This window comes from Embiotoca jacksoni, unplaced genomic scaffold (genome assembly GCF_022577435.1).
Source record: "Embiotoca jacksoni isolate LCO1_2020_lvr unplaced genomic scaffold, fEmbJac1.0.p SCAF_3, whole genome shotgun sequence".
Lineage (NCBI taxonomy): Eukaryota > Metazoa > Chordata > Actinopteri > Embiotocidae > Embiotoca > Embiotoca jacksoni.
Genome location: NW_027185381.1, coordinates 15,800,429 through 15,824,735, shown reverse-complemented (window position 1 = coordinate 15,824,735; position 24,307 = coordinate 15,800,429). Strand labels below are relative to the sequence as shown.

Here is a 24,307-nt window from a genome sequence, read left to right as displayed (position 1 = left end):
ACCAAAAAACCCATGCATTTTGCTCATCTAAACGAAAGTTTTAGAGATATACCAACACACGCCGAGCCTCCTCGTACTCCCTTCAGAGACACCCAGCTGAGGCGGTGCGCGCGTCTTGTTTAGGGTGTCCCGAGCTGCTTCGAGGATCGCTGCGTCTGAATCCACTCCGGGTTTTCCTCCCTGCTCCCGGCCACCTTATCCGTAGCACTATGTGTTTCTGCGTGAGAGAAGCCGACTCTTGTTTACAGCAGCGATTCCACGGAGGAGCGGAGACCCACAGCCTGCATTAACCGAGGGCGAACCGTAGGATTTCAGCCACTGGATATACGCGCACCGGGAGTTTTGTTTTCTCTTTTGTGCGAGGATCAAGACAAAACAAGGAGCATTCTTAAAGGGCAACTCCTTGGACGGATTCTCCCTCCCACCCCAGCCGAGGTCGTCTAGCTGGAGCGCTGGAGACCCATTCTCTTGCGTGGCACAAGTCTGGTATTTTCTTTCAGCTGCAAATCCCGACTGACGACAGAGATAAGTCCGAGCCGAGGAGCTGGAAAATTGGTTTAAAAAACAACAACAACAACAACAACAACAACAACAACAAAAAACACAACGACTTCTCACTGCGAGCCAGGACTGGTTGGTGGGGATCGAGGGTCTGTGCTGGCTGAATGGTATAGGCAAAAAGGTTTTTCATTCATTTTTCAACCTCCCAGCCAGCCACCACCCCTGTGGATCTGGACGTGTTTTCTGCCCCCCCCCCGCCCCCCACACACACACACACACACACACACACACACACACACACCAGCTTCTCCTTATCCACAGTCATTCACAGGGGGATTCTTGTGAGCGACTCTGGCGTTATATTACCATGGTGGTAAAGGCTACAAATAATTTAATTTAGTCTGATATTTCTAGTCTTACTGCCAGGCCTGATCGCACTGTACGCGCACTGCTGTTTTCAAGAGATGGAGAATGAAGATGGGGATTACCATCATTTATCCAGTAAAATCACTGGCTTCTGTGCCATACCAGCCAACGTCAAAGTATCCTGTGACTGGCAAAAATAACAGACTGTTTTAGTCTTTTTTTTTTTTTTTCTTTTTTCTTTTTTCTCAAAGGAATTCCCTGTTCCAACTATTTGAACACATTTATTGATATTGTTTTAGAGCAAACCCAAGTGGACAAGCGACCACGCATTTGCAGGCTACCAGAGTAGCGTTTTGGGCTGCAGACACATCTTTTTTGTAAACTTTTTTCACAATAAAGCACTTTTTAGGAGCTGATGCGTATAACCTAATTATTTTTAGTTTAGTTTTAGACCCCGGATTTTTTTTTTTTTGTTTGTTTTTTTTTTTGTTTTTGTTTTTAAGAGGAAAATAATGTTCAGGAGCAGGAGATCAGAAACACCGATGGATAGCCCGACCTGGTTTTGGGGTCTGATGCTGTCTGTCTCCATTACCTGCATATGGTCCACATATGGAGAGAGTAAGTATTTATTATAATATTTTCTTCAAGTTTATTGTTTAAACAGGAGGAAGGCCTTGAAGTGGGCTGTAATATGTGTTTTTGAAACACATTTTAACCTCTTGTAAACAAGCCTTGTGCCTGACTGGAGGGGAATAGGCGTTGGAATGCATTAATATAAATGCCACATTTATTTACAAAATAATGAAGGATATTATATTTGGATTCAGTGACTGAATCCGACAAACCTGCTGAGCTTTTAGCGCACCGAGTCGTGCATGTTACTTATATATTAACTGGAGAGGACCGTGTGGCGTCAGTAGGTGAACACAAATAACCAACATTATTACTATTGTGCGTAGTATCATCTGATTTGACGAAGCAGTACCGTTGATTTAGAAACTGGGGAGGAGGGGGGGGGGGGGGGGGGGAGAATACTGAGCACACGCCGACAGGATTTTTGACGTTACACGAGGAAGCAGAGGATGAATCCAGGGAGCAGAGCTGAAGGTTACTACGACCATGTGGCCATTTTGCATTTCGTAGTGTGGCGTCGCTGCGCATGAACAGCCAAAATCACGCAATCCTCTGCTTCTTAAAAAAAAAAACACGCAGTCATGAATACACAAATATAGAATAAACAACCGACTAGAATGAAGAACAGTTAACGTGATGGAAAATGTCTTCATTGTCGAACAACCGTACATCAATAGTCTTGTCAGAATTGTGCCAATTAACACAAGCCTTGAAATACAGGAGCACCTGAGTTAAGCTTGTTTTCAATCCACCTTTAACACCGCGCATTTTTAGACTCATGGAACACGACAAATGACTGACAACAAAGTATATGAAACTTGAAAAGGTTTCCCTTTTGTCTTTACAAAATGTTAAACCTGGCTATTTAAACATACACTTTTCAATAGCGATGAAGGTGAGGATAGATATGTTTTCAGATTTAAATTATTTTATTTTTCTGCTAGGTCTTCACTTTGAGTGTTTTATAAACGGTAGGAACCAGAGATAATTATTTTCTCATTGAATTACCCCTAAAAAGACACTTTTCAAACTTGTAATGATTTAAAATGTCTCAGCTTCTGCTCATTTTTGTACACACTGATCTCAGTTTGTTTTTAAGACTTAAAATGCGTTCATAAGTGCTTCAGCAAGTATATGTCAAGTCTTTTCATCCAATCTTATCCAATGCATCATGGGCTGCCAGAGTCCAGGCTGCTTTTTGCCAAAGCTAAAATAGAACAACTGATTAATGCAGGTAAATTAGGGTTGCCTCTCTATTTATTGGATATTATACAGTGTATATAATGTTAGTGTGCCGCTGCTTGGTGTTGATGTCTTAGCTTTTCAATGAAAACTCTATAAACACCATCTTGGGAAAATAAAATACTTGATCGTCTTAAAAAACTTGAAGCCAACACCAATTGGATTATTTAAATGATTTGGCAAATTCATGCTTTTTGTCTGAGAACTAAATATTTAGTGTAGTAAAACAAAACAACAAGTTATGTTCAGTGGATTAGTGTTGATCGAAAAGCGAGTTTTAGTTCCAAACATTGTTTTTTTTGTTTCTCTGGATATATTTCTCTCAGTAATAATTATTCCATTATACGTCAGAGTCATGATGTTTTTTTTAAATATGACACATTTCTGTTAATCTGACCCGTCTGACACCAGAAGTTGCTCCTTCGCCTGCTTCTTTTTGAACACCTCTCTTCGTGCATCGTTCCGCCTTGAGCCCAGAGATCGTGCTTGTGTGTTAGGATTGCGTGGCTTGACTTGAGTGTGTTTGCCAGCTAAGTCACATTCGTTTTAACTAACTCACTTGTTTCCTGAGAAGACATAGTGGATACATCCTGACATGGGAAGGAGACATGGCGACTGGCCTCTATTAGCATTCAAATAGAAGGAAAAGCTTAAATCAGTCCTATTGACCAGTGGTCCTACCACAGCCGTGTTCTTTGAATCCCTCTGAGCTCAGTGAGAGACCCATGAACGCAGTTGGGGTCTGGGAGACAAGTCGTCGCCCTCAGATCTTGATGCCCTGTGGTGTATTATACATCAAGCCTTCCAGAACAAAGAATTCAGTGACAAAGACAGTGGGGACTATCAAGTATTGGTCTCACCGACTTATCACTTGAGGGTGATGTTTACTTCACTGGGCTGCAGAGGTTCAGAATTTCCAGCTTCTATCATCACTTTATGGAAAATCACAGATATCCAAGAGCTCCATTAGGGGTTGAAAACTTTCTTTGCTCTGTTCGTTTTGATAATCTGTCCACACCAATAAAATGTAATTACGCTCCCTTTTAACTCCCACCGCTGTAAACTTTCCATGCCATGGCTTCCAAGTATGCGGCAAACAAGTCTCTGAAAGGGAGAGAGAGAGCGAGGGAGATAGAGACTCGGTGTTTGGAAATAGATTGTGCAAAAATACACTTGCAAGAGAAACAGACTTGGTTTTGTTGATTGGAATAGTAGTGAGTTTGTGAACTGTTTTATTGGCTTTTGCTGTTCGCACGGAGCGGTCTCCTGTAGCTATAGACTAATGCGCCCAACTTCGTCACTTGGCACCACTACTATTAGAGTTATAAATAGATATGTCACCAACAACATTGGTGCAGGGGTTGTGTGAGTACAGGCACCCTCTGTCCTGTTCCATGAGGGCACACCGGTGTTCCTGTTCAGTTATTTATGAAAGAACATGTTGCTCCGGAAAACCTGAATGGCGGAATAAATAATCAAACGCCAGTGAGCATTGTGTTTGACAGCCACCCTTTGGGGTATGGCATGCTGCAGTCCAGCTCCCCCATGTCATGACAGTGCAAGTAGCGCAGATATAGCTGTTGTCAGTCTGTACTATAAGGGGCACCTCCTTGTGACTGTGGCGACACCGTGGCCCCCTCTCAACTCCAGCGTGCGCCCCCTTCCCCCCACATCTGCCTGGCCCCGATGCAGGAATGCACTGTCACACCCCCGGTAGAAAAGTGTAGCCATAGTGCTCCTGACCCACGTGTCTGTGTGTGTGTGTGTGTGTGTGTGTGTGTGTGTGTGTGTGTGTGTGTGTGTGTGTGTGTGTGTATTTATATGAGTGTTTTCATGTGAGTTTATTGTGCAGCTTTCTGTGTGCACTGCAGCAGGACTTGGCGTGACAGCCTGAGTCAGTGGCGTGCCCCTGAGTAAGGATGTGAAAGTGTGTCACTGGGCTAGTTTGTGAGAGTGCAGTCGAATGCTATCCTACAGCCCCTCCATGCTGCCAGCTGAGGTTTACAATGCTTAATTAAACACTTCATGTCAAGTGGCACGTTGTTGGATTTGCTCAAATGCAGTCTCTGGCCAACCGCACATACATCATCATCGGCCGGTGGTTTAATGGCCCACAGAGTATTTTACAGTTTGTGAGATGACTGCAAATGTTAGCTCTCCTAATGGATGGCACCGGCTTTATCAGTTGAAAGCTATTCGTTAAGAACTGAACGTGGATCCATCCTCAATGAAGAATTAATCAGACAAAGATTATTCTCTGTGGTGTTTGCAGAATCACAGCGAGAAACCTTGTCATTGTACTGTGTTTATCATTTAGTTAGAGCTTCATCTGCTTATTTGTGATAAAAAAGAACATTTCTCTGCTGAAATTTAGCACAAAAAAGCAGCAGGTAGTTTTGCCGAGAGCTCCAAATTGAGGCATTCTGACAAGATCTCTGTTTGATTTTCTTAGACGCACATATTCAGTGAGGCGTAACACCTTTATTTTTGTTTGATCATATAATTTACTTTCTTTTATGGATTTTACACATGTCAGAAAGGTCATGGAGTGAACTTCACACAAACTTGAGTTTCTATACAAAAACAACTGCACAGCTGGTGGCAGAACAAATATTTTTGAGACGACTCCAAAAAGACATTCATGCTTCAACATAATAATGGTCATTGGCACTTCAAATAAAGTCCTCGTAAATTAATTTAATGCTCATTTTGAAAGCTTTCACACATCCTTCCAGTCATCAACCCTTTATCAAAGAAATTATTATTTTATATAAATCAGCTCCCTGCAAACCATATTGCTATTATGTACTTCTAGTGTGCATGTAAACACGGAGTATGTTACCTCCTGCCCTCTACTCTCATTTTACAGAGGGGGAGTCCTTGTGTGACAGTTGTTATGATGGGGAGTGTAGTGTTACTGTTTGGGGTTTTGGTGATATCTGAGCCTCAGTGTTTGAAGTGAGGTCCACTGAGTGGAAGTGGCCCACCAGACCGCTGGTCAGATGACTTCCAGTATGCTGCGGATTAGAGCCAGATGATGTGGCAGGTGCAAGTGGCTATGACTGCTCTGTAACCAGCTCTCTCACTGCTTGAACCAGAACTAAATTTTGATTTTGATGTTAATATACTTCAGGACTCGTATCATTTCCAAACCTGACTCTTTCTTTTTTTTTTTATTTATTTATTTTTTTAACAGTTGCACATTTCACAGAGTGAATTCTTAACAGTGCAGCTTTTGGTTCATGTGCACCTCATAAATAAAACCAGATTCTTTGTGGTTGCTCATAATCTAGAAGGAAATGTCAAATTAATTTGCATAATTATGACTCCTCAGTTGCTTTGGTCTGAATATATTCTTTAACCCCAATATGTGACACTTTAACAGTCTCCTTTCAACAAGATGCATAAGTTCATCCAAGAAACATATTTAAAATACTTACTGAACTTTAAATTCTCCGTTTTGGGATCCGGACCCAAAATATTTAAAAAAATGTAATGTTAAAAATATGAGTGGATAGTAATCAATAACAATAGGCAAAAATGTAAATGATGACAATTTGGTAGTGGGTTTTCTGTCTATTTAAAATAATTTCTTAACCCTCGTGTTGTCCTTGGGTCAAAATGACCCGCAGCTGTGTTCAACCAATTTCTATTTTATTTTCATATTTTTTGGAATCATTGGTGACAAGGAGGCTGTGAGGGTTTCTTTAAAGAATGATGACCAATGATCCCAAAAAAAAAATATAAAAATATAGAAATAAAATAGAACTTGGTTGAACACAGCTGCGGGTCATTTTGACCCAAGGACAACACGAGGGTTAAGTAGATATACGACATTTTTCCAGGATCATTGTCCAGTGTGAGACTTTTAAATTTTTCTTCTTTTTATATCATCTTTATGTATTGCACTAGGCACACAGCACCTTAGCATCTCTGCAACTGCTGCAAGAGTTTTAGGACCCTAAAAACCTCACGTAAAAGGAAGGCCAAAAAGCACGGACCTACGCCAGAACACGGGAGTCAGGAATCTTGACTCATAACCTTCCTGGAGATTACAGCTGGTTGTCTGGTAAAGGATATAAGTGCTTTCCCAGAATGCTCAGTTTGCGCCCTTTTGATAAACGGCACGGCATGTGGTCCAGATTTCAATCTTATGTCTCTGTCAGCCAAAACTGAGATGATGTTTATTTACGCACCGAGTATGTTTACTGGATCTGAATCAGACTTTATGTGACGTTAAGATAAATAGTGACCATTAGCCTTGGCTTCATTTGACGGACATGCGCAGGGGTCATGTTTGACTGTGCTTTTGCAGGTGTGTTTGTGTGATGACATTTCCACAGAGGGCCAGGGCAAGGTTTATCAATCATAAACATGAGCCGATGGATCCCATTAGGCTGTGGAGATATGAGTGTTTACTCAGCAGTGTGAAGAGCAAAGAGACACAGGAGGGAGAGACAGACACATGTATCCAGGATTATCACTACTTGGATGCTGGCGCTGAAATATATCTTTTTGAAGTTATAATGAATAAAGGATTTGGTAGCTAAATCTTATTTAAGCATTGTTGTCTTTGCAACAAATGTATTGACTGGCAATAATCAGAGAAGCCTGGAGGCTTAGTTTGAGGCAACATCTTTCTCACTTTTGCAAGGAAATGATTGGAATTCCTGGTACTTAACATGCCTAATGAGCAGAACAAGGGGATCACAAAGAGGAAGTTTGTGTCATTCCTTTCTTTCTTCCTTCCTGTTCCAACATTTTTTTTTGAGTGTAAATCAATTTTAGATACTCTGGGATATTTGCTTGGCTTTTACAACATGCAGAAATACTGTCAATGCTGACACCAGGATGGCCTCTGATAGCTACGCCTGGCAGAACTCTTTCCCCCGGCCAGACGCCCCGATTTTATAAATGCCCTCATCAGGAAGTGGGGCCTAGAGTTTCTCTTTACTAACAAACAAATTAGTCTTTGTATTTGAGTGGCTCCACCCCTCCTCCCTCTCTCCGCGGCTGCTGGAGAAGCTGGAAGAAAATTCTCAATGAAACAAAGAAGACATGCAGCTCGATGGCTCACAAGTGGAGCCCAGGGGCATTGGTGTTGATTGGGGAAAGCAAATACTATTTGCTACTGGAGTAATTGTTTCCGTTCTAAATTTGGAGAAGTGAAACACCCTGACAGGAGCAAATATAGCCCATTCATCCCAATAAACAATGCGGCTTCTATTTTTGGCAGAATAGTTTGAACAAAGCACATCAAACATGGATTTTTTTTTTATTTTTTTTTGTCACTACTGAAGTGGAGTTAATTCACTTGTGGAGACATTTTGAAAGCAGATCAATTTCTTAGGATTAACGTGATTAACCAGTGTTTTGACAGGGATCAGGTCTTTTATTGAAAACATGTCTGTCTGTCTTGCTGGACAGGCACTTTGACCGACACGCTCATCGCAGCAGCGTCCTAAGCCCTTGTAAGAACATAACAGGTTTAACCAAGGAGCTCATATGTCAAGGCATTTCCTGTTCTGATTGTTGAACCTTCTTTTAGAACACTTCTAAATAATATGCAATTTGTTAGCTTCAGAATGTAGCTACAAACTTAATAAATCATTTATGGTTATATAAATATTTAAGATGCAATATAAGGGAATTGAGAGATTTTTTTTTATATGTCCTTGCAGTAGAACCTTTAGCTTTTTGTTATTTACACAATTCACAGCCACCCCAGGATTTTACCCCAGGTGGTTCTGCTGTTGTATTGCGGTATGAGAAAGAATTGTGCAGTAGCTCATCAAATTTGTAGAAATAGAAATTTTATTTTATTTTAAACATTTTGATTTTTTTTTTTTTGCAATAGGCTATGGATGAAAAAGCAAAATTAACTAAATGGTTGAAATAGCTAAAAGTAAAAAATAAATGGTTTTGGATGGGTACAATTATTGGACAAATGACTGAAAGATAGAATGTAAAACCAGTTGACTCCATTGGATAAATGGATTAAGGAGGATAAGAGTAGGCCGAATTGAGTCAACAGTCAACATTAGTGCTGCGTAAATGGTCTGTGGTAAATAGTTAGGCGATATAAAAGTAATTAATAAGTAGCTGAAAAGCTAAGAAGTGCAAATGCAAACATTTCAAAGTAAGTCAGACAAAAAAGGGTTTTGGATCTTCTGAGTTCAGTCTATCTTTCGTCCAGTATTAAAGTGAGACACGTTTTCTGAGCAGCAGCAGCAGCAGCAGCAGAGGCCTTTGCAGCCGGAAGTGACAATTCCAGGATGCTACTGCATTAAACAATGATATTAGGTAGTATTTGGATGATGGCCACTAACAGTCATGCCAGAAAACTTTATTTCCCACGATGGGCTGCATTTGTTTTTTTGTTTTTAATGTTTTATGATGGCTGCCTAATGACATAACTCACGGCTGCCACCCACTGCTCACGAGTTTGTCCCTGTTGTCTTTACATTTGTGTCAAAATGTGTTCAAATACTGTTGTTTGAGGACACGCATGACGGTATGTTTGACCTGGTAAGAATTTACCTTTTGTATGTTACATAGTTTAATTTGGTGTAGTCTTGATAGGCATTATTTGCGGGAGAGTTGATTGTCATCAATAATTAAATGGCGGCTTTGTTGCTAATGTGTGTGTGTGTGTGTGTGTGTGTGTGTGTGTGTGTGTGTGTGTGTCAGTCAGCGTCAGCAGACGCTTAGGCACTGTGGTTTCAAGTGTTGTTTCCAGAGCACAGAGAATCGGCTTATTTATGTGTGGAGGTTATCTGAGGTGACACAACATTTTACAGGGAAAGACAGGGTTTACGTCTGCTAATCATACAGAGGGTGTTTCTACATATTAACTTGTGCACCTCCAGTGAAACTGAATATTTCCCCCCACCTCTTTATTGGAAATGTGTTCACCTCAGCCAATCGCCCCGATGATCTCTTTCCTTTTTAGCATAAAGAATACCTTCCTGAGAATAAATTAACTTCTTTCATATAGTGTAGGAACTTGGTATCCCAGTCCTGCTCTCTGTATTATTTGTATGTGTGTATGACATACTGCCAGAAAAGTACCAGCCTTACCATCTTAACTAACAGGATTATATGTTTCAAAAAGATTATGATAATTAAAAGTCTTTAGGCCAAAGTAATCTTAGATGCTAATCTATATGTAGTGTTGCTGTATCCTGCAGCAAACCCTGGTGCGGCATTCATTTCTGATACAAATGTAAAACTGTTACACTCTATTGTCAGTGTCATTTCGGATGATGTGTTTGTTGATCAAGAGTAATAAAATGCATCCTCATGTGACGTGTCCCTGTGCCTTTCAGTCTGTGGCCCGAGTATCGACATCCGAAATGACATCAGTGAATTCAAGCGTCTTGAGAACTGCACAGTAGTGGAGGGCTACCTGCAGATCCTCCTCATCAACGACAAGACTGCCAACATCCACCAGGATGTTTTCCGCCACCTCAGCTTCCCCAAGCTGACCGTCATCACCGAATACCTGCTGCTGTTTCGAGTCTCGGGCCTGGATAGCCTCAGCATGCTCTTCCCCAACCTGAGTGTCATCCGTGGGCGCAATCTCTTCTACAACTACGCACTGGTGATATACGAAATGACCAGCCTGAAGGACATTGGCCTGTACAACCTGAGGAACATCACGCGAGGAGCCATGCGGATCGAAAAGAACCCTGAGCTCTGCTACTTGGACTCGGTGAACTGGTCTCTTATTATGGATGCTGAGTTCAACAATGTTATCAATGGGAATAAGAAGGCAAAGGAGTGTGACAATGTCTGCCCAGGCATCATGGAGGATAACCCTCTGTGTCAGAGGACGTCCTTCAAAGACAACAACGACTACCGCTGCTGGACCTCCAACCAGTGCCAGAAAGGTAACCTGAACTCTCTGGTGTTTTATTTCATACCCTGTCTCAGAAAAGAGAATGACGTTTGCTAAATTAATTTTAATCACGGCAGTGTTTGTGTAAGACTTTGCAATACAAGTAGAGTAAGTGCAGATGTGGCTTTGATCTCGGTCGGTGGTTTCCAGTCTCACAAACATTCTGAAATTGTGCGTTTCTTCACCAGCGAACAAATCCCATGAATCTATGCAGGGTTTTTCCTTCATTTCCGTCAGGCAGCAGGATTGTCCATGGGCCAGTGCAAACATTTCCTCCCTGTTCATTATAGAGACCTTGTCGTTAGATCAGGCTATTTGTGGAGTGAAGGATGGCTGCAATATAGAGCACCAGGTATTAGAAAGGCATACTCAGTTGAGGTTAAAGCTGCCCTGCCAAGAAATGAGGTAGTCTACCTGTCTGGACCATGTCAGCTAAATATTTGCCTGGGGGACATTTTGCAATTTATGAAAAGGGGTATATTGATGAATCTGGGGGAGGGTCATCTTTGTTTAACTTTGGCCCAGCAGTAGGGTCATGCATTTTTTAAAACAGTTCAGGAGCCGGTCATATCATTTCTATATATTAAATGTTGAATTCCTTTCAGTCTGCAGGTCTGAATTCATTCACTTGTGTGCATTTGACACTCAGTTTGCCTCAGTTATTCATACAGCACTTACGGTGAGTGTAGCACCTTGTGGTAACATTATCTTCACTGTCTTTTTCACAGATTTCAGAGTGCGAGACAACGTGTGCTTTTAGATTAGAAATTGGGACAACTAGATCAGCTTCCTCATGCTTTTAAAAAACTATTTTATAAGGCCGTTCGAGCCCCTACAAAAGTGTCCCGCAGCATGTTTTGACACACGCAGCCAAAGCTGAGCTGTTGCTGAGGCTTCCACTAGAAACGTTATATTGCTTTTTGGCATAATCCAACCATTCTCCTTATGGTTTTATATCAAGTTTCTCGCCTGTTTTGCTATTTATGCAGCTGCGTTGACAATATCAAGCTTTCAGTTGTTTCCTCAGGCCCTCCATACATTGTTTTTAACTTTTCTCCACGGTTTCTGAGGGAAGGGTCATGAATATTTTTTCAAGGTTGCAGTCAGGGTCACATATATTATTCTTCGAATACAAACGGGGCCCTTGAATGTTTTTATCAGAGGGTCAAATTCTTTCACAGACTAGACTTAAAAATAACTCCGTGAAGACAGTTGAAATGGTAGTGACAAAAATAGAAAATAGGCTATTGACCTACAGTTTATCTCCAATGCAAAATTATTTGTGCTCAATTACCACATTCTTAAAATAATTATTGTGCATGAATACTGCCATAATGTCACAATGCATCTGTATGAAAAGCATCACAAAAGAGTGACAAAACTTATATGTAAAGAAACTGTTACTGAAAGGGCTGTTATCTGCTCATTACAGGATGTAATTAGACATGACCTTCCATTTTTTTTGCTGCTTTGGTTTGATTGTTAGCAGACATAATTTATGTGTGTCAGTGAAATGGCTGATGTCTCAGATTTGGCATTGTGTAGTATATTCCTTTATTTATTTATGTTTTCACAGTATGATAAGGAATTGCTAATATTTCCCTCTTTCTGGAGTCAGAATAGCCAAATTGCAGCATAACTCACTGACACACAGGTACTTATTTGTGGGGAAAACGATGAGTTTGAACATGACGCTTGCTGTGTGCCATTTTAATTGTCCTATCATCAATAATGGTGGGAAAAAGTGCCTTCTACACCCCCTCCCCCCTTTTTCCCCTCTTTTGTTTTCTTAAGACCTGTGTTCAGCTCCCAAGCTCAGTCTGAAGTCTCAAACACCACCCTCCTTCACCCCTCAGGGACCCTCAGAACAAATAGTGGAAATCAAGCTTGTGTTTTTTTCCCTAGTGACCATGTCTGTGTCTATAGAAAAGCTACAGTGTTTTTTGTTTGTGTCTCTGTTTATTCAATGGATGCAGAGACCTGCTGGAGCTCCTTGTGTGTTCTTGTCAGCTGTTTGATCTATATACATTTGGCAATGTGGATTAAAAATGTTGTGCTGTTATATGAATATCTTTCAAAAAACAAAACAACATTTTCCCAAATGTGCACATTTACAAAATGCCACATTGTGAAAGATGCAGTCGCCTGTTCAGTCCCACAGTAGACACAATGTGGTGTTTTGCGGCGAAGCCCTCTGTTGTTCTCGCACAGCGGACTTGAAAGGCAGAGCAAGAGTATTGTTTGAGCCAGTTCACTTCTCTCAAAGGCCCAGGCAGAGGTCAGGGTAAATGCATTCATCTAGAGGGCTGTGAGGTCTCAAGGCTGCAGATAAAGGCTTCAGAGAGCTGCATGGTTCTGAAAAAGGAGGAGTTACTGAAGCAATAATAAGGACAGAATGAAGCTAGAACAGATCAGAGATGTCTCTTAATATTCCAGGCTTCATGCCTGTCTTTGTGTTGTTGTTTTTTTAAAGGCTTGATGTGTCTGTTTCTCTCCTTCCTGCTTAAGATTCCTCTCTCCTCCCTCCACCCCTCTGCATAATTGCCTTGTTTTTCTCCAGTACAGATGTTCCTTCAAGGGCATGCAGTGGTTTTTCTAGTCAATACGGCCTGGTCTCCTCTTTAATTACACTACATGGGGAGGGAGTCCTGTCTGCCGAGCTCACTACTTTAGCCTCTGGGCCTCCTGGTGCTTCACAGAGCAACAAAAAAACGTCCACATGTTTCCAACAACAGTTTGGGGTGTATTAGATCAGCCTGCAAAGAAGGGAATGTTAATATGATGCTGGACAGAAGAGGCCAGGTTAATGCTGTACTTATGGGTGGACAGAAGGGAGTGGGAGTGACTGTGTTGAGAAGTGCAGATTGGATCAGAGGTTCTGGGTACTTTTTAGGGGCAGGCAGTGATGCATAGAGAGGCCCTTACTGAGGAGCCGTACACAGGAGGGGGGGGGGGGGGGGGGGGGGGGCAACGAGGGGAAATGTCAGACAAATGTCAAGTATACAAGCTTGACGGCGAGCTCTCGAAGGGCAGTGCTCAGAGTGTTGAAAAAATGCCCGTCCCTCCCATTGTTTTTCGTTCGTTCCTCCTCCTTTAACCCCTCATACCTCCTCGTATATCCTCCTCGGCTTCCCCGCTGTTGCTTTCCCCACTTTGTACATGCTGTCTGTTCATTTCTTCCTCACTGGCGTTCTCCACTTCACTTAGCCTCAGCCTCATCTCTGATTGTCCTTGTCAGTTGTTCTGCTGGTGTTTCCTCTTCTATTTTCACCTCGCTCTTTTCTACAGGGCTTATCAGGGGCTGTTAACAGCGCCGGCTCAGATATCTCTCCACTGTTTACTTGTAGGGGGCCTTCTCTCACTCACACAATGGTCACAACTAACCGGCTTGTTTGGCCAGGCCCTAGATCCTTTGACATTGCACGCTGTTTGCTTGGAGTTATCGGGGATCCAGTGACTAAAAGGCGTCTAGCCTGGTTCAAATAGCCTCCTCAGGTCTCTGTGTTTGTGGCAGACAGGCCTGCCCTCTGCTGCTGGACCTGAGCCAAAGCCAGATAGACAAGAGGCTGTTATAATTAGGCAGATGAGCAAGCAGGGAGCATGCTGTTGTTTCCTTGCCCAGTCTCAGGGCAGGTTAGTCTTCATAGCTCCACAGGGAGGCATACGCTCTCGTACTTGCTGGTTCTCACATAGCTCACATGTCTTCTTTATGTAATAGAATATAGGCTTATTGTAGGGTCAGCCTTGCAGGCACTCTGGTCTAGTTTCTCAACCCTTATCAGACGTTTAGCCTGTCTGATTTGAAGGAACGTCATGTCTGCAATGTCAGATACATGTCGTAAGTCAAGTCTGCTTGTGAAAATGTTACCAAAATGTGTGAAAACCAAAACTGCCTTTGCCTGTTAAACATGCAAAACAGAGGTGTAGTGGGTTTACCGTTATGTAGTGTCAGCTTGAGCTTTAAGTTAAAGATGAAAATTGAACATAAGGAGACCTGCTGTCCTGTTTTGCCACAGAGTCTTTGCCCTGTGTGTCCTTGTACTGAACCCAGAAGAAACTCAGCCAAGCAAAAGCATTTTGGAGCCCTTGCAGTTGGGAGAGCTCCCCACCTGCCTGGGAGACTTTTGCATTTGATAATATGTTTACTCCCTCTTTGCCAAAGACCTACTTGATATCTCTGGTCTAAGTGCTCTGACCTGAGCCCACTTCACAGCAGGAGAAAACCCTTTTTTTAGATGATGTAACTGCAGGGTAAACAAGTTCTGACAGGCAGACAAAATCTTGTATTAATCTCATTAATAAAGCACAACACTGGCGATGTTCGAATATCCTGGAAAGACCAACAGTTTGTTTGTTTGCGTCTCATTACGTTCTGACCTCTTGCTTAAGACATGAATATTTAAAAATGAGTCACAAACAAATACTTTCACATAGGAATAAGACAAAGCAATTTTCTTAAACAGCTAGGCACTGTAGTGTTTTGCTAAAAAAGGAGTAAATAGGGAATTCTTCTTGTAAGAAAAACAATATCTAAAGACTTGTTTTAAACTTGTATAGTTATATGCTAACTAACTGTTAAAAACTGGTAGAAGAATTTCTGTTTCCATTTTGATCGTTTTTCCTTGCTCTATGCTAATTTATCTAATCAATGCTTATTGACAAGAAACTATAAATTAATCTAAGAGAAAACAGAATGCAAGTCCTTGTTCCTAAGAGGTTTTTTGCCAATTGATTTCGGAGGCTACCTCATAGATCAAACTTCTTGTTGTCAAGATTAGTTCTACAGAGATTGAACTGCAGAGAAATGATGCTCCGTTTGTGCTGACCGTGAGCTACATGTATTGATAGTTACAATTAGTACAGTGTAAAGCATGTACACTACGTTAAGTTGGATAAACTGAGTCTGCCCCTTTAAGTATATAAGGTAGAAATTCCTGCTGGCTTAGTCATTGGTGTTGTGAGGGGATAAAGAAGGGGAAATACACTGCACAGCACAGGCTGTATGTGCCGACTATGTTTGCAGCACCATAGAGACACTGTTTGTGTCTTATTTGCGATAAGAAGGAGTCAGACTGATCAGTGTGTGTGGTCTATTTTTATCTCTATGGTTGTTGTTGTTGTGGGGCTTGTTCATATGATCATGTCCATTATTTTTTGTTTAACCAACATCCAACAGCAGATACGAGGAAGCCTTTAAATATTTAATGGCTTTTCTGGAGCTCATCAAAGTCCTGCGGTCGTGGGGACAGGACACAGAAACAAGCTCAAATTCCAGTCTTGAGAGTCTGGTGCTTTCCTGGGGGCACACTCAGCACCGTGACTCAGTGCCCATACATCCGCTGCTTCCACTGGACATGAACTACCCGCCTGCGCTCTGCTCCATTTTGTACAAAGTTCAGGCAGCGTGCCAGTGTTAGTGCCAACGAGATGATGATGATCAGACTCGTTCACTCCTGCCTTCCCACAACCACCAGACTAACGATGGAATAATCACATCCGTCATGTTACCCACTAACATGGTTAGAGTTGACAAAGGTGGTTGTACATGGTTAGTACCAAGCATTTCAGCGTTGCTGCAGAGTATGGCGTAGACCTCGGGTACCTTCAGCAGGACGTAATCAACACATAAGACTGTTCCTTGTCAGTTAACTCTGACACTGTGTATGTGTGCATATCCTTGTCTTTATTATTTCCCACGAGGACCGGGGACTATTGATGCACAGCGTTACAACTCCACTGTGCCTCTGAAATATATACATTAGAAAGCAGACAAAGCTTCCTTCACGGCAGCCCTTTGTTCTCTTTGTATTCTCAGAAGCTTCTGTCTCTTTAAACAGCGGTCCAAGGGCAAGAGAAGCGACAACCGGCTGTAAATAGGTTTCAATGTGTGAGTTTGTTGGAGAAAGAATGGAAGGAACTTGTCATTCCTCTTCTTCTTCCTCAGTTGTGGTCGAAGAAAACTTTTATGTCTCCAAACTAACAACATTTTTTAATCAGTCAAGGATTTTCCACAATAATGTCTGCAGATTTCAGCATTACTTATTAAGTCTACATTGATAGGTTGCAAAGGTAAATTAGCACATTTATAAACAGTATTTATGGAAAGCATTTTTTTTTAACGATTTTATGCCTTCATTGACAGCAACAGTGAAGACAGACAGAAAATGGGGGAAATTATTTTTTTCATTCATTTTTAAATAATAGTTAAATTATATGGCTATTTTCTTTCTTGTATTTTTTTTTATAGTACTCGTTAGTTTAAGGAGCATTTCATGGTTTACAGTACTACTACACTGTTTTAATCTACAGCATTGCCTATATATTGTAAATTAATCATATTACCAAGTTTTTAACCACAGTTTTAGATTACATATCATTTATTCTGATCATTCTCATAATCTGGTGTGTATTTGTGCAAGTGTCTACACTCATTCCATCTCTGCGCCCACCCTCCCTTCTTCTCACTCTCTCCCCTGGCCTTTGCCACATTTTCTCCCATCTAGGTCACATTCATAAATGTCATTTTTAGGATCCGTTAGCAGCTGATGTTACTACATTCACCCGAAACGGAGACCTTCTTCACCGAGTACCCAGAGCCCGAGCCCTCTTACGGCGAAGGGGGAAAACTTAGTTTGGTTACAAATAGTTTTTCTGCTCGATTGGTTTTATTGGTTGCCTTTGGACTTTTGAGAGGCCTGGGGTGTGATTGGTCAGAGTGGAATTCTTTTTTCCTCACACTTTAATTTGTTTGGAGCTTCTTGCAAAATTGTAACATATTATATTTGCCTCACTGCTTGAGCAGAGTGCGGTAAAAAGCCACAGACGCGTGTCAACTGCCATTACTGACTTTTAATGTCAACAACCGCGTCTTTCTTGGTATAATTTAAATTTGATTGCAAGTTTGAAAAGTTTTGCGAAGTCATGATGACATGGTTATACAGTGTGTCATTGTCCATGTATGAACAGCAGGCCTTATTGTCCATTGAGCCCTGTGAGTTTATCCAACTCCTGTCCTCTGTGGCCCACAAAGGTCTTCTCTCAAAGCACTACCAGATTAGCCTCTTTTCCTTGGTTTTCTCTCGTAGACTTGATTGACCAAAATAGGACCTGTGTGTCATGCTGCCAGCCTCCAAAGAGACAGACTGACACACTTGCCCTCACATCCAAACACACAGTCACTCTTTTCTCTCACGTGCCATCCCTCTTGACAAATTTTCCTCAACTTGTGCCCAGGTTTCATGTGCCCACTGTGACTGTGCCTGCTGTGTTCATCTATGTGTGTGTGTGTGTGTGTGTGTGTGTGTGTGTGTGTGTGTGTGTGTGTGTGTGTGTGTGTGTGTGTGACTGCATGTGAGCCTGTAAGTGTCAGCCCAGTGTGTAATATGTTTCCAGCCTGTTTGATGCTTGTTTGAGCTACCCAGTGCCTCTGGTGATAGGCTGCCTGCTGCCTTCTGGCTGTGCAACTCGGAAGCTGTGACTCATCCTTTACTCTCACTGCTCATTCATAAATCTACGTGAATACTATAACTTCCATGGGGCCCCTCTGTGGTAGGTTCCCCTCAGCCCCGCTCTAAATGGCAGGAAGGATGAGGGCTATCGCCGCCTCTTAGTGACGCCTCTCAGAGAGGTGAGAGAGACGAGTGCCCGCGTATGCTGCCTGTGCCTGCCCTTGGCGCCTGAACTGCGTCTCTGTCTGCCTGCCTGCCCCAGCTCTATTCCTCCATATAGCTCAGGCCAGAGCAGCCATTTACTCACTGCTGGGCTGGCTTGGAAGTGGCTCCAGGGAGATAATGTGCCATGCCTGCAAGTAAGCTCTGAGAGCAGGGGTTAATTCCACAGCGGAAAAAAAAGAAATCTCCTGCTGACAATTCTCTCCTGCAGAGGTGAGGATGTACGCTGGCATGCCGCAGAGAGAGGAGAGTATGCTGCTTTGCCAGAATAGTTAGTGTGGTTCACTGAGGTCACAGAAACACTGCTCCTCTATTTTCTTCCCGTTATGTGTGTGGTAAGGAGACGTGAGGGGATCTTAGCTGCTCCCTCTACCTTTCCCTCCACACATGGCTGAAATGTGTTTCTTTGAAAACCAATCCACTTCCCTAGGCCATGTGTAGTTGTGTGATGTGTTTTGTTTTAAAGTTTGTGACCAAGTGAGTTTAACTCTAAATAATCCAGCAGGTACAATCAAAGTTTCTTACATCAACTATGGAAAGTTCTTGTATAATAACTAAAGAACAGTAATTGTATCCTGTAGCAGCTTAGCCCAGGATGAATCATGGATCTAATGGGTGTGTGTGTGTGTGTGTGTGTGTGTGTGTGTGTGTGTGTGATTTGTGTACACAGCATCTATAAAAGAGATATCAAGCAGGCCTCTGCGTGCCAGCGGTGTTTTGCTGTCTGTTCTTTTTCGGAGCATGTGTACAATGAGGAGATGAAAGGACATCATAAAATTACAAAGGAAACCTCATGAATTACACAGCTAGATGAAATGCCTGTGACAACCACACACTTCCCCTCAAATCCTCTCTTCACATTTTCTGTGTGCCAGCATGAGGATTGACATTATATTAGCTCCAAACAAAGTTTTGATCGTGTCAGCTCTTTACAAATCTTCCCCCATGTAACTTTTCAATGTCAACAACCCATAAAGTAGACTAACTTGTCTGACGTCGTCAGTCTGCTTTTTGTCGGTGACTGAAAACTGACCTTGACCCTGTCTGGTGCCTCCTCTTCCTCTCGTCATCTTGTTTGGGTGGGATCCCCAGGGCTCAGTGCAGTTGTCAGCACGCAGCCTAATGGGCACAGGTGGCTGGGGGCTCCTCTGCCTTCTCCAGCCCTCTTGGCATGGCTCTCTTGGCAGACCGGCAGCTCCTTGGCCGGTCGCCTCATTCGGCCACCAGTTGGTGCTTTGTTAGCATCGGGGTGGCCCTGGATGAATTATGGTTCCTGCTTTGAAATATGGCTCCTCCTGTAAAGAAATCCAGCAGCGTGTGAAGTGCTGATCAGAATTTGTGTGTATTTTATTATTCTCGTAGATGTGGATGCAAATGCAATTCCATTCATGACAACGCCCAAAGTGATGACATGTTGCCGGGTCATTGCTGGTTCCTTCATTATTGGCCACAGTGGAGCGGAGTCTGAGAAGGGATGGGGAAGGCAGGGGGAGCTGGCGGAAGAAAAGCTGTACAGCTGTATTGCACCATGCAGCAGTCAGACAGCGGCTTGTTACTGTGTCAGATAAATATAGAGGTCTCTAGAGCTTCCCACTGCAGCTCTATCTCCGCTTGCTGCTTGAAGGGAGGGAAAGGCCGCGTCACCTGGGAGCTGCCACTATCCTCATTCATCCTCACTAAATTGGCTTTGGATTTGCAGGCCATTAAAGATTATCGTGACTCTGTGGTGGCAGATAGGCTAAGGTAAGGTGACAGGACAATTTTGTCACTGTTGGTCCCCCTCAAGGCAGCCTGCATGACAACACAGTGCTGACCCATAATAAGATCACCAGAGAGATTTGTCATTTAGGCAAGGGCTGGGTCCAAACAGGGAATAATGTTAAAATTCTACCTGCTTTTTTTCAGTGCGATGAGAGCCATGAAATACAATTCCATTCACCTTCATTGTATTGGAGTGATGGCAGAAAACACACAGAGGGATACTGTATGGCAAAACCTGGTTACTTCTAAATCTAAATTAATAAATGGCCTCACAGCCAAGAAACAGCATCAAAGTTCATTCTTGACCTTGAAACAGCAGTTTGACCAACACAGTTCCAACTTTTGTCCCCTTCCTAGCTTTTTCCTGACCTTTCAACTGCCTCACAAAGTCTTCATTATCAGAGGGAGTTGACTCAGTTGTCCATTGAGATGGATATGCTGAAACATAAGCTCAGTAGCTGTTATGATTCCATCCAAAGCACTTCCAGAGTTTCTGTCCTTGTTGGCTTGTAAGCAAAACGTGTGTGTCCCAGTGATGGCTCTGCTATTCAAATGATGAGCTTGTTTACTGACCCACTGCCTGTCTTGTATGTGTGTTTTTGTCTTGTGTGTGTGTGTGTGTGTGTGTGTGTGTGTGTGTGTGTGTGTGTGTGTTTCGAAACAGCTCACCCTCGTAAGGCAGTCTGGCTCATCAGGTCTGCTGATAGAGCAGAAAGGACGGCTTGATGGGGATGGAGGAGGCGGTGCATTAGCACTCCTTTCATCTGCTCCATCCCTCTTGTGTCTGATGAGAGCGCATTTGTTGATAAGCGTCCAGCACGCCTTTGAAGTCCCAGTCTGGACTCGTCCCCCTTCAGTCCAACGCCACCCCCCCACACACCCACGCACGCACGCACGCATGCACGCACGCACGCACACACACACACACACACACACACACACACACACACACACACACACACACACACACACACACACACACACATGCACACAACCCACCACCACCAACCCACTCCCATTAGTGCATCAATTACAGAGGCGGGGCTTGTTTGCACTTGAGTGTGAATCAGAAATCGCCTCTCTCCGTGGCTGTCTGATAAACATGACAGACACTAGCCTACAGCCTGCATGTAAACATGGCCCATTGTCATTCATATTTTATTACTCACTCATTTACTCAGCGTAGCCTCCCTTCTCTCCACCCACGCTGCGCTTGCCAGTTTGCTTTAGCTTTTGTTCTCTTACACCTCTCCTTTTTTTAGTAAGCCATGGCTTACTGTTGACGAGTAAGTCAAAATACACCTCTGCGTCATGACAAGGGGAACAAGGGGAAAAGGCGTAGTGGCTGAGCTGTTGTCTCGACCCTCCCCAGTAGTAAGATACTCTTTTGTCCTATATGTACTGTTGTTAGTACATTTCCAGACCAGACATGTACTTGCTTGTAAGAAGCTTGTTATTGCATTCCACCTACCTTCCTGCATAATATATGGTATTATCTTCCAACCCTTTTTCTCTCTTCCTCCCTTCCTCCACCTGTGTGTGGGGTAATGACACCGATGCTCCTGTTTAGGAAAACCCCTCAAACTTCATTCTGCTTTGACTCTCTCTAGTTGTGTTTTTTTGCTCATAGCTACAGTGCAGACGCACGTCAAAAATACCAGCTTTGATCGGCCAGGAAGGATGCATTAGTGTGGTAGGGGGGCAAGAGAGAAGAACGATGCATAATCCACTTTAAATACATGAGAATGTTGTTCCTACAGGGAAATAGCCTTTTTCTGTAAGTTTTATTTACTGTACAGGTTGCAGTTCTATTTTATCTCCTTCTTTGTCTCCTTTTCAATGCTGCAAACTTTTGTATAACAGCAGAAGTTTAGTCTAATGGTTGTTTTGAAATTTTTACATTACTGAGATGCCTTTAATATTTTTTTCTGTTTAAGAGCTCCAACACAAAAGACTGGATTTCACCATGATGGCGTAGCCTTTATTTACCAGCAACCTTTTAACGGACTGAGATCAAAATACTCATTTTAGTGTTTAGATTAAATGTCAAAACCCAACTTCGGATGCGTGTCACCCTGAAAATAAATGAAATACCGCAAAGTACATGAGAGGGGATGTGTGTCACTGCCTCTCGGCATGTATTCTATGTAGTGTATATACTGTATGTACGTATCTGCATAGGTACAGCTTGCTCAGACACAAAGTAGCTTTTGTTCAACGAGCTGTGGCATTGTGTTGCCAATGTGTTTTGCTCCACGTATGCGGGTCATTCATCCGCAAGGCACAATACAGTCTCTTCAGGCAATCAATTCATGTGGAGGTTTTACTCAACTGTCTTCTGCTCCATGGCTTTTTTCAAATGAGTGGCTAATTTTGTTTACATCAGAGCCATTAGGCAGTATGATTACTCCAAGCCCAAAGACCATGTGCATTGTACCACACAAATGGACATTTGTAACAAATGCTTATAATTAGGGTAAACATAAAACGGTCTGTTTAAGCAAAATTTCATTGGTTTAATTCTCAAGCATATCTTTACTCAGTCAATGCTATGCTCTTTAGTTACTGACTATGCGGGACAGTGAACATCCAGCATGATAAGAGTTTCAGGAATGGGTATGTCGTGACACAGGGCTTCAATTTAATAGTGTGGCCTCCATAGGTATAATATTTCCCTTTGTGGTGGTGGGTAGAGACTGTCCTGGCCTCCCCACAGCATCATATCACAACCTGCTCCACTCGGTAAATTCACCGACACAAATATTAAATAGAAATACGCCACCCTAAGTCACTCACAACACATTGCTGATCAGTTTCAGGTTATCCTGAAGCTGTGCAAAAATGTGTACGTGCAAAATATCTCTGCAAGGTTTGCTCTAATTAAATCTTTTGATTTCCAAATGGCCATCGCCTGCTTCTCTGACACAGTATGAGTTTGTATGTGGAGAGCAATAGAAGGAAAGAGTGTGGAGGGTGAAGAGACTTCTTATTATTATCACTTAGAAGCACTGGAGAATCCTTAACTCACTTTGAAGTACAGCGATGAGAGTGGTGGGTTCAGGGGAGCACTTCTTTGGATCATCGTGGATTATGGCTAAAATTGTCTGTCTGGTTTATTTGTGTAATGCCAGATGCAGGACTCTTCTGTGTATGTTTCAGGACAGTCATGGGTGTGTGGATGGATCAGAGTATAAGCCACTGGTTTGGCACCAGTCGGTTGACTGGCTCGTAGACGAGCAGAGAGATATGCTGGACTCTAGCCTACTTTGTGCAGCTTTGGTATTATTAGCATTTTGTGCTTCTGGAGGGCTCCTGGTCATAAAACCAAGCCAGCTGCCCACCTCGGCCTGGTGAGGGGCCGAAGTATCATGTAGAATCTCAAAGCAGGAATGCTCTTGAAGTTTTTACACCTTTTTGGTACACAGTTTTTTTTAATTAAGTGAAAGTCTAAAGTGGCTGGTGTACAAGCATGTTGGCCTAAGTAAAGGAAATATTTCAGACCAGGAGGGATGCCATTGAGACTGAACCTTTTTTTTTTTGTCACTGACTCCACTGCTACTTGAATTGAAAGATTAAAAAGAGAGTTTAAACTCTTAGAATTTGGGTTTAACTATTTGTATCTTAATATTTTTGGAAGCTCTTGCCTGTGCCGTTTTGTTGGCTCTTTATATATTTTTTCTGTTTGCTTCTTGTGTGGAGAATCTACACAGAATGACTTTGAACCCCACACACATTTGGTCTGTGTCTGCTCTTAACACATTTTAACACTATATTAAAATCAGCTTACTGATCTTATGCTATTTATTTCAAATGAAGTGAACAACAGAGCACGCACTAGCCAACTGTGATTTTGCCTTGAAGTGTATGTAAATATCAAAGGGATTGTTATTTCCTAGCATGTAAGTACGTGCTCTGCCCAATGTGCTCTTTGGTGCTGCCATGGAGACAGACACCTCTGCATTCAGCGCGTCACTTAGTGCCTGCGGGTGTCAGAAAATGCTGCACACAAGCATGTGTTTAAACTCTTGGCTCCAGTGTGGTGGGAGGAAGCGGCCTCTCGGGGCACAGCAAAGAAAGGCAGCGCCGCTGCCTCTTTTTAAGTGCAACAACGGAGATGTAGCTCTTGATTTATGGAGTGAGTATGAGCTGGGCGGGTCATGTCCTGCCGGAGAGGCTGGCTACTGGAGGAGGAGAAGGGGTGGGAGGCGTGAGTGAAGAAGGACTGAGACGAAGT

At 42.7% G+C, this 24,307-nt stretch overlaps 1 protein-coding gene across 2 annotated transcripts in view; it reads left to right on the top strand.

Annotated features, from left to right (window-relative positions):
• The first annotated feature begins 210 nt into the window (after positions 1-210).
• igf1ra (insulin-like growth factor 1a receptor) overlaps positions 211-24,307 on the top strand; it is a 70,418-nt gene continuing 46,321 nt past the window's right edge. For both annotated transcript variants that reach the window (XM_069163542.1, XM_069163543.1), the window contains exons 1-2: positions 211-1,485; positions 10,071-10,634. In XM_069163542.1, the coding sequence (XP_069019643.1) occupies positions 1,380-1,485; positions 10,071-10,634 (670 nt within the window). In that variant the 5' untranslated portion in view covers positions 211-1,379. The remainder of the gene's footprint in view (positions 1,486-10,070; positions 10,635-24,307) is intronic.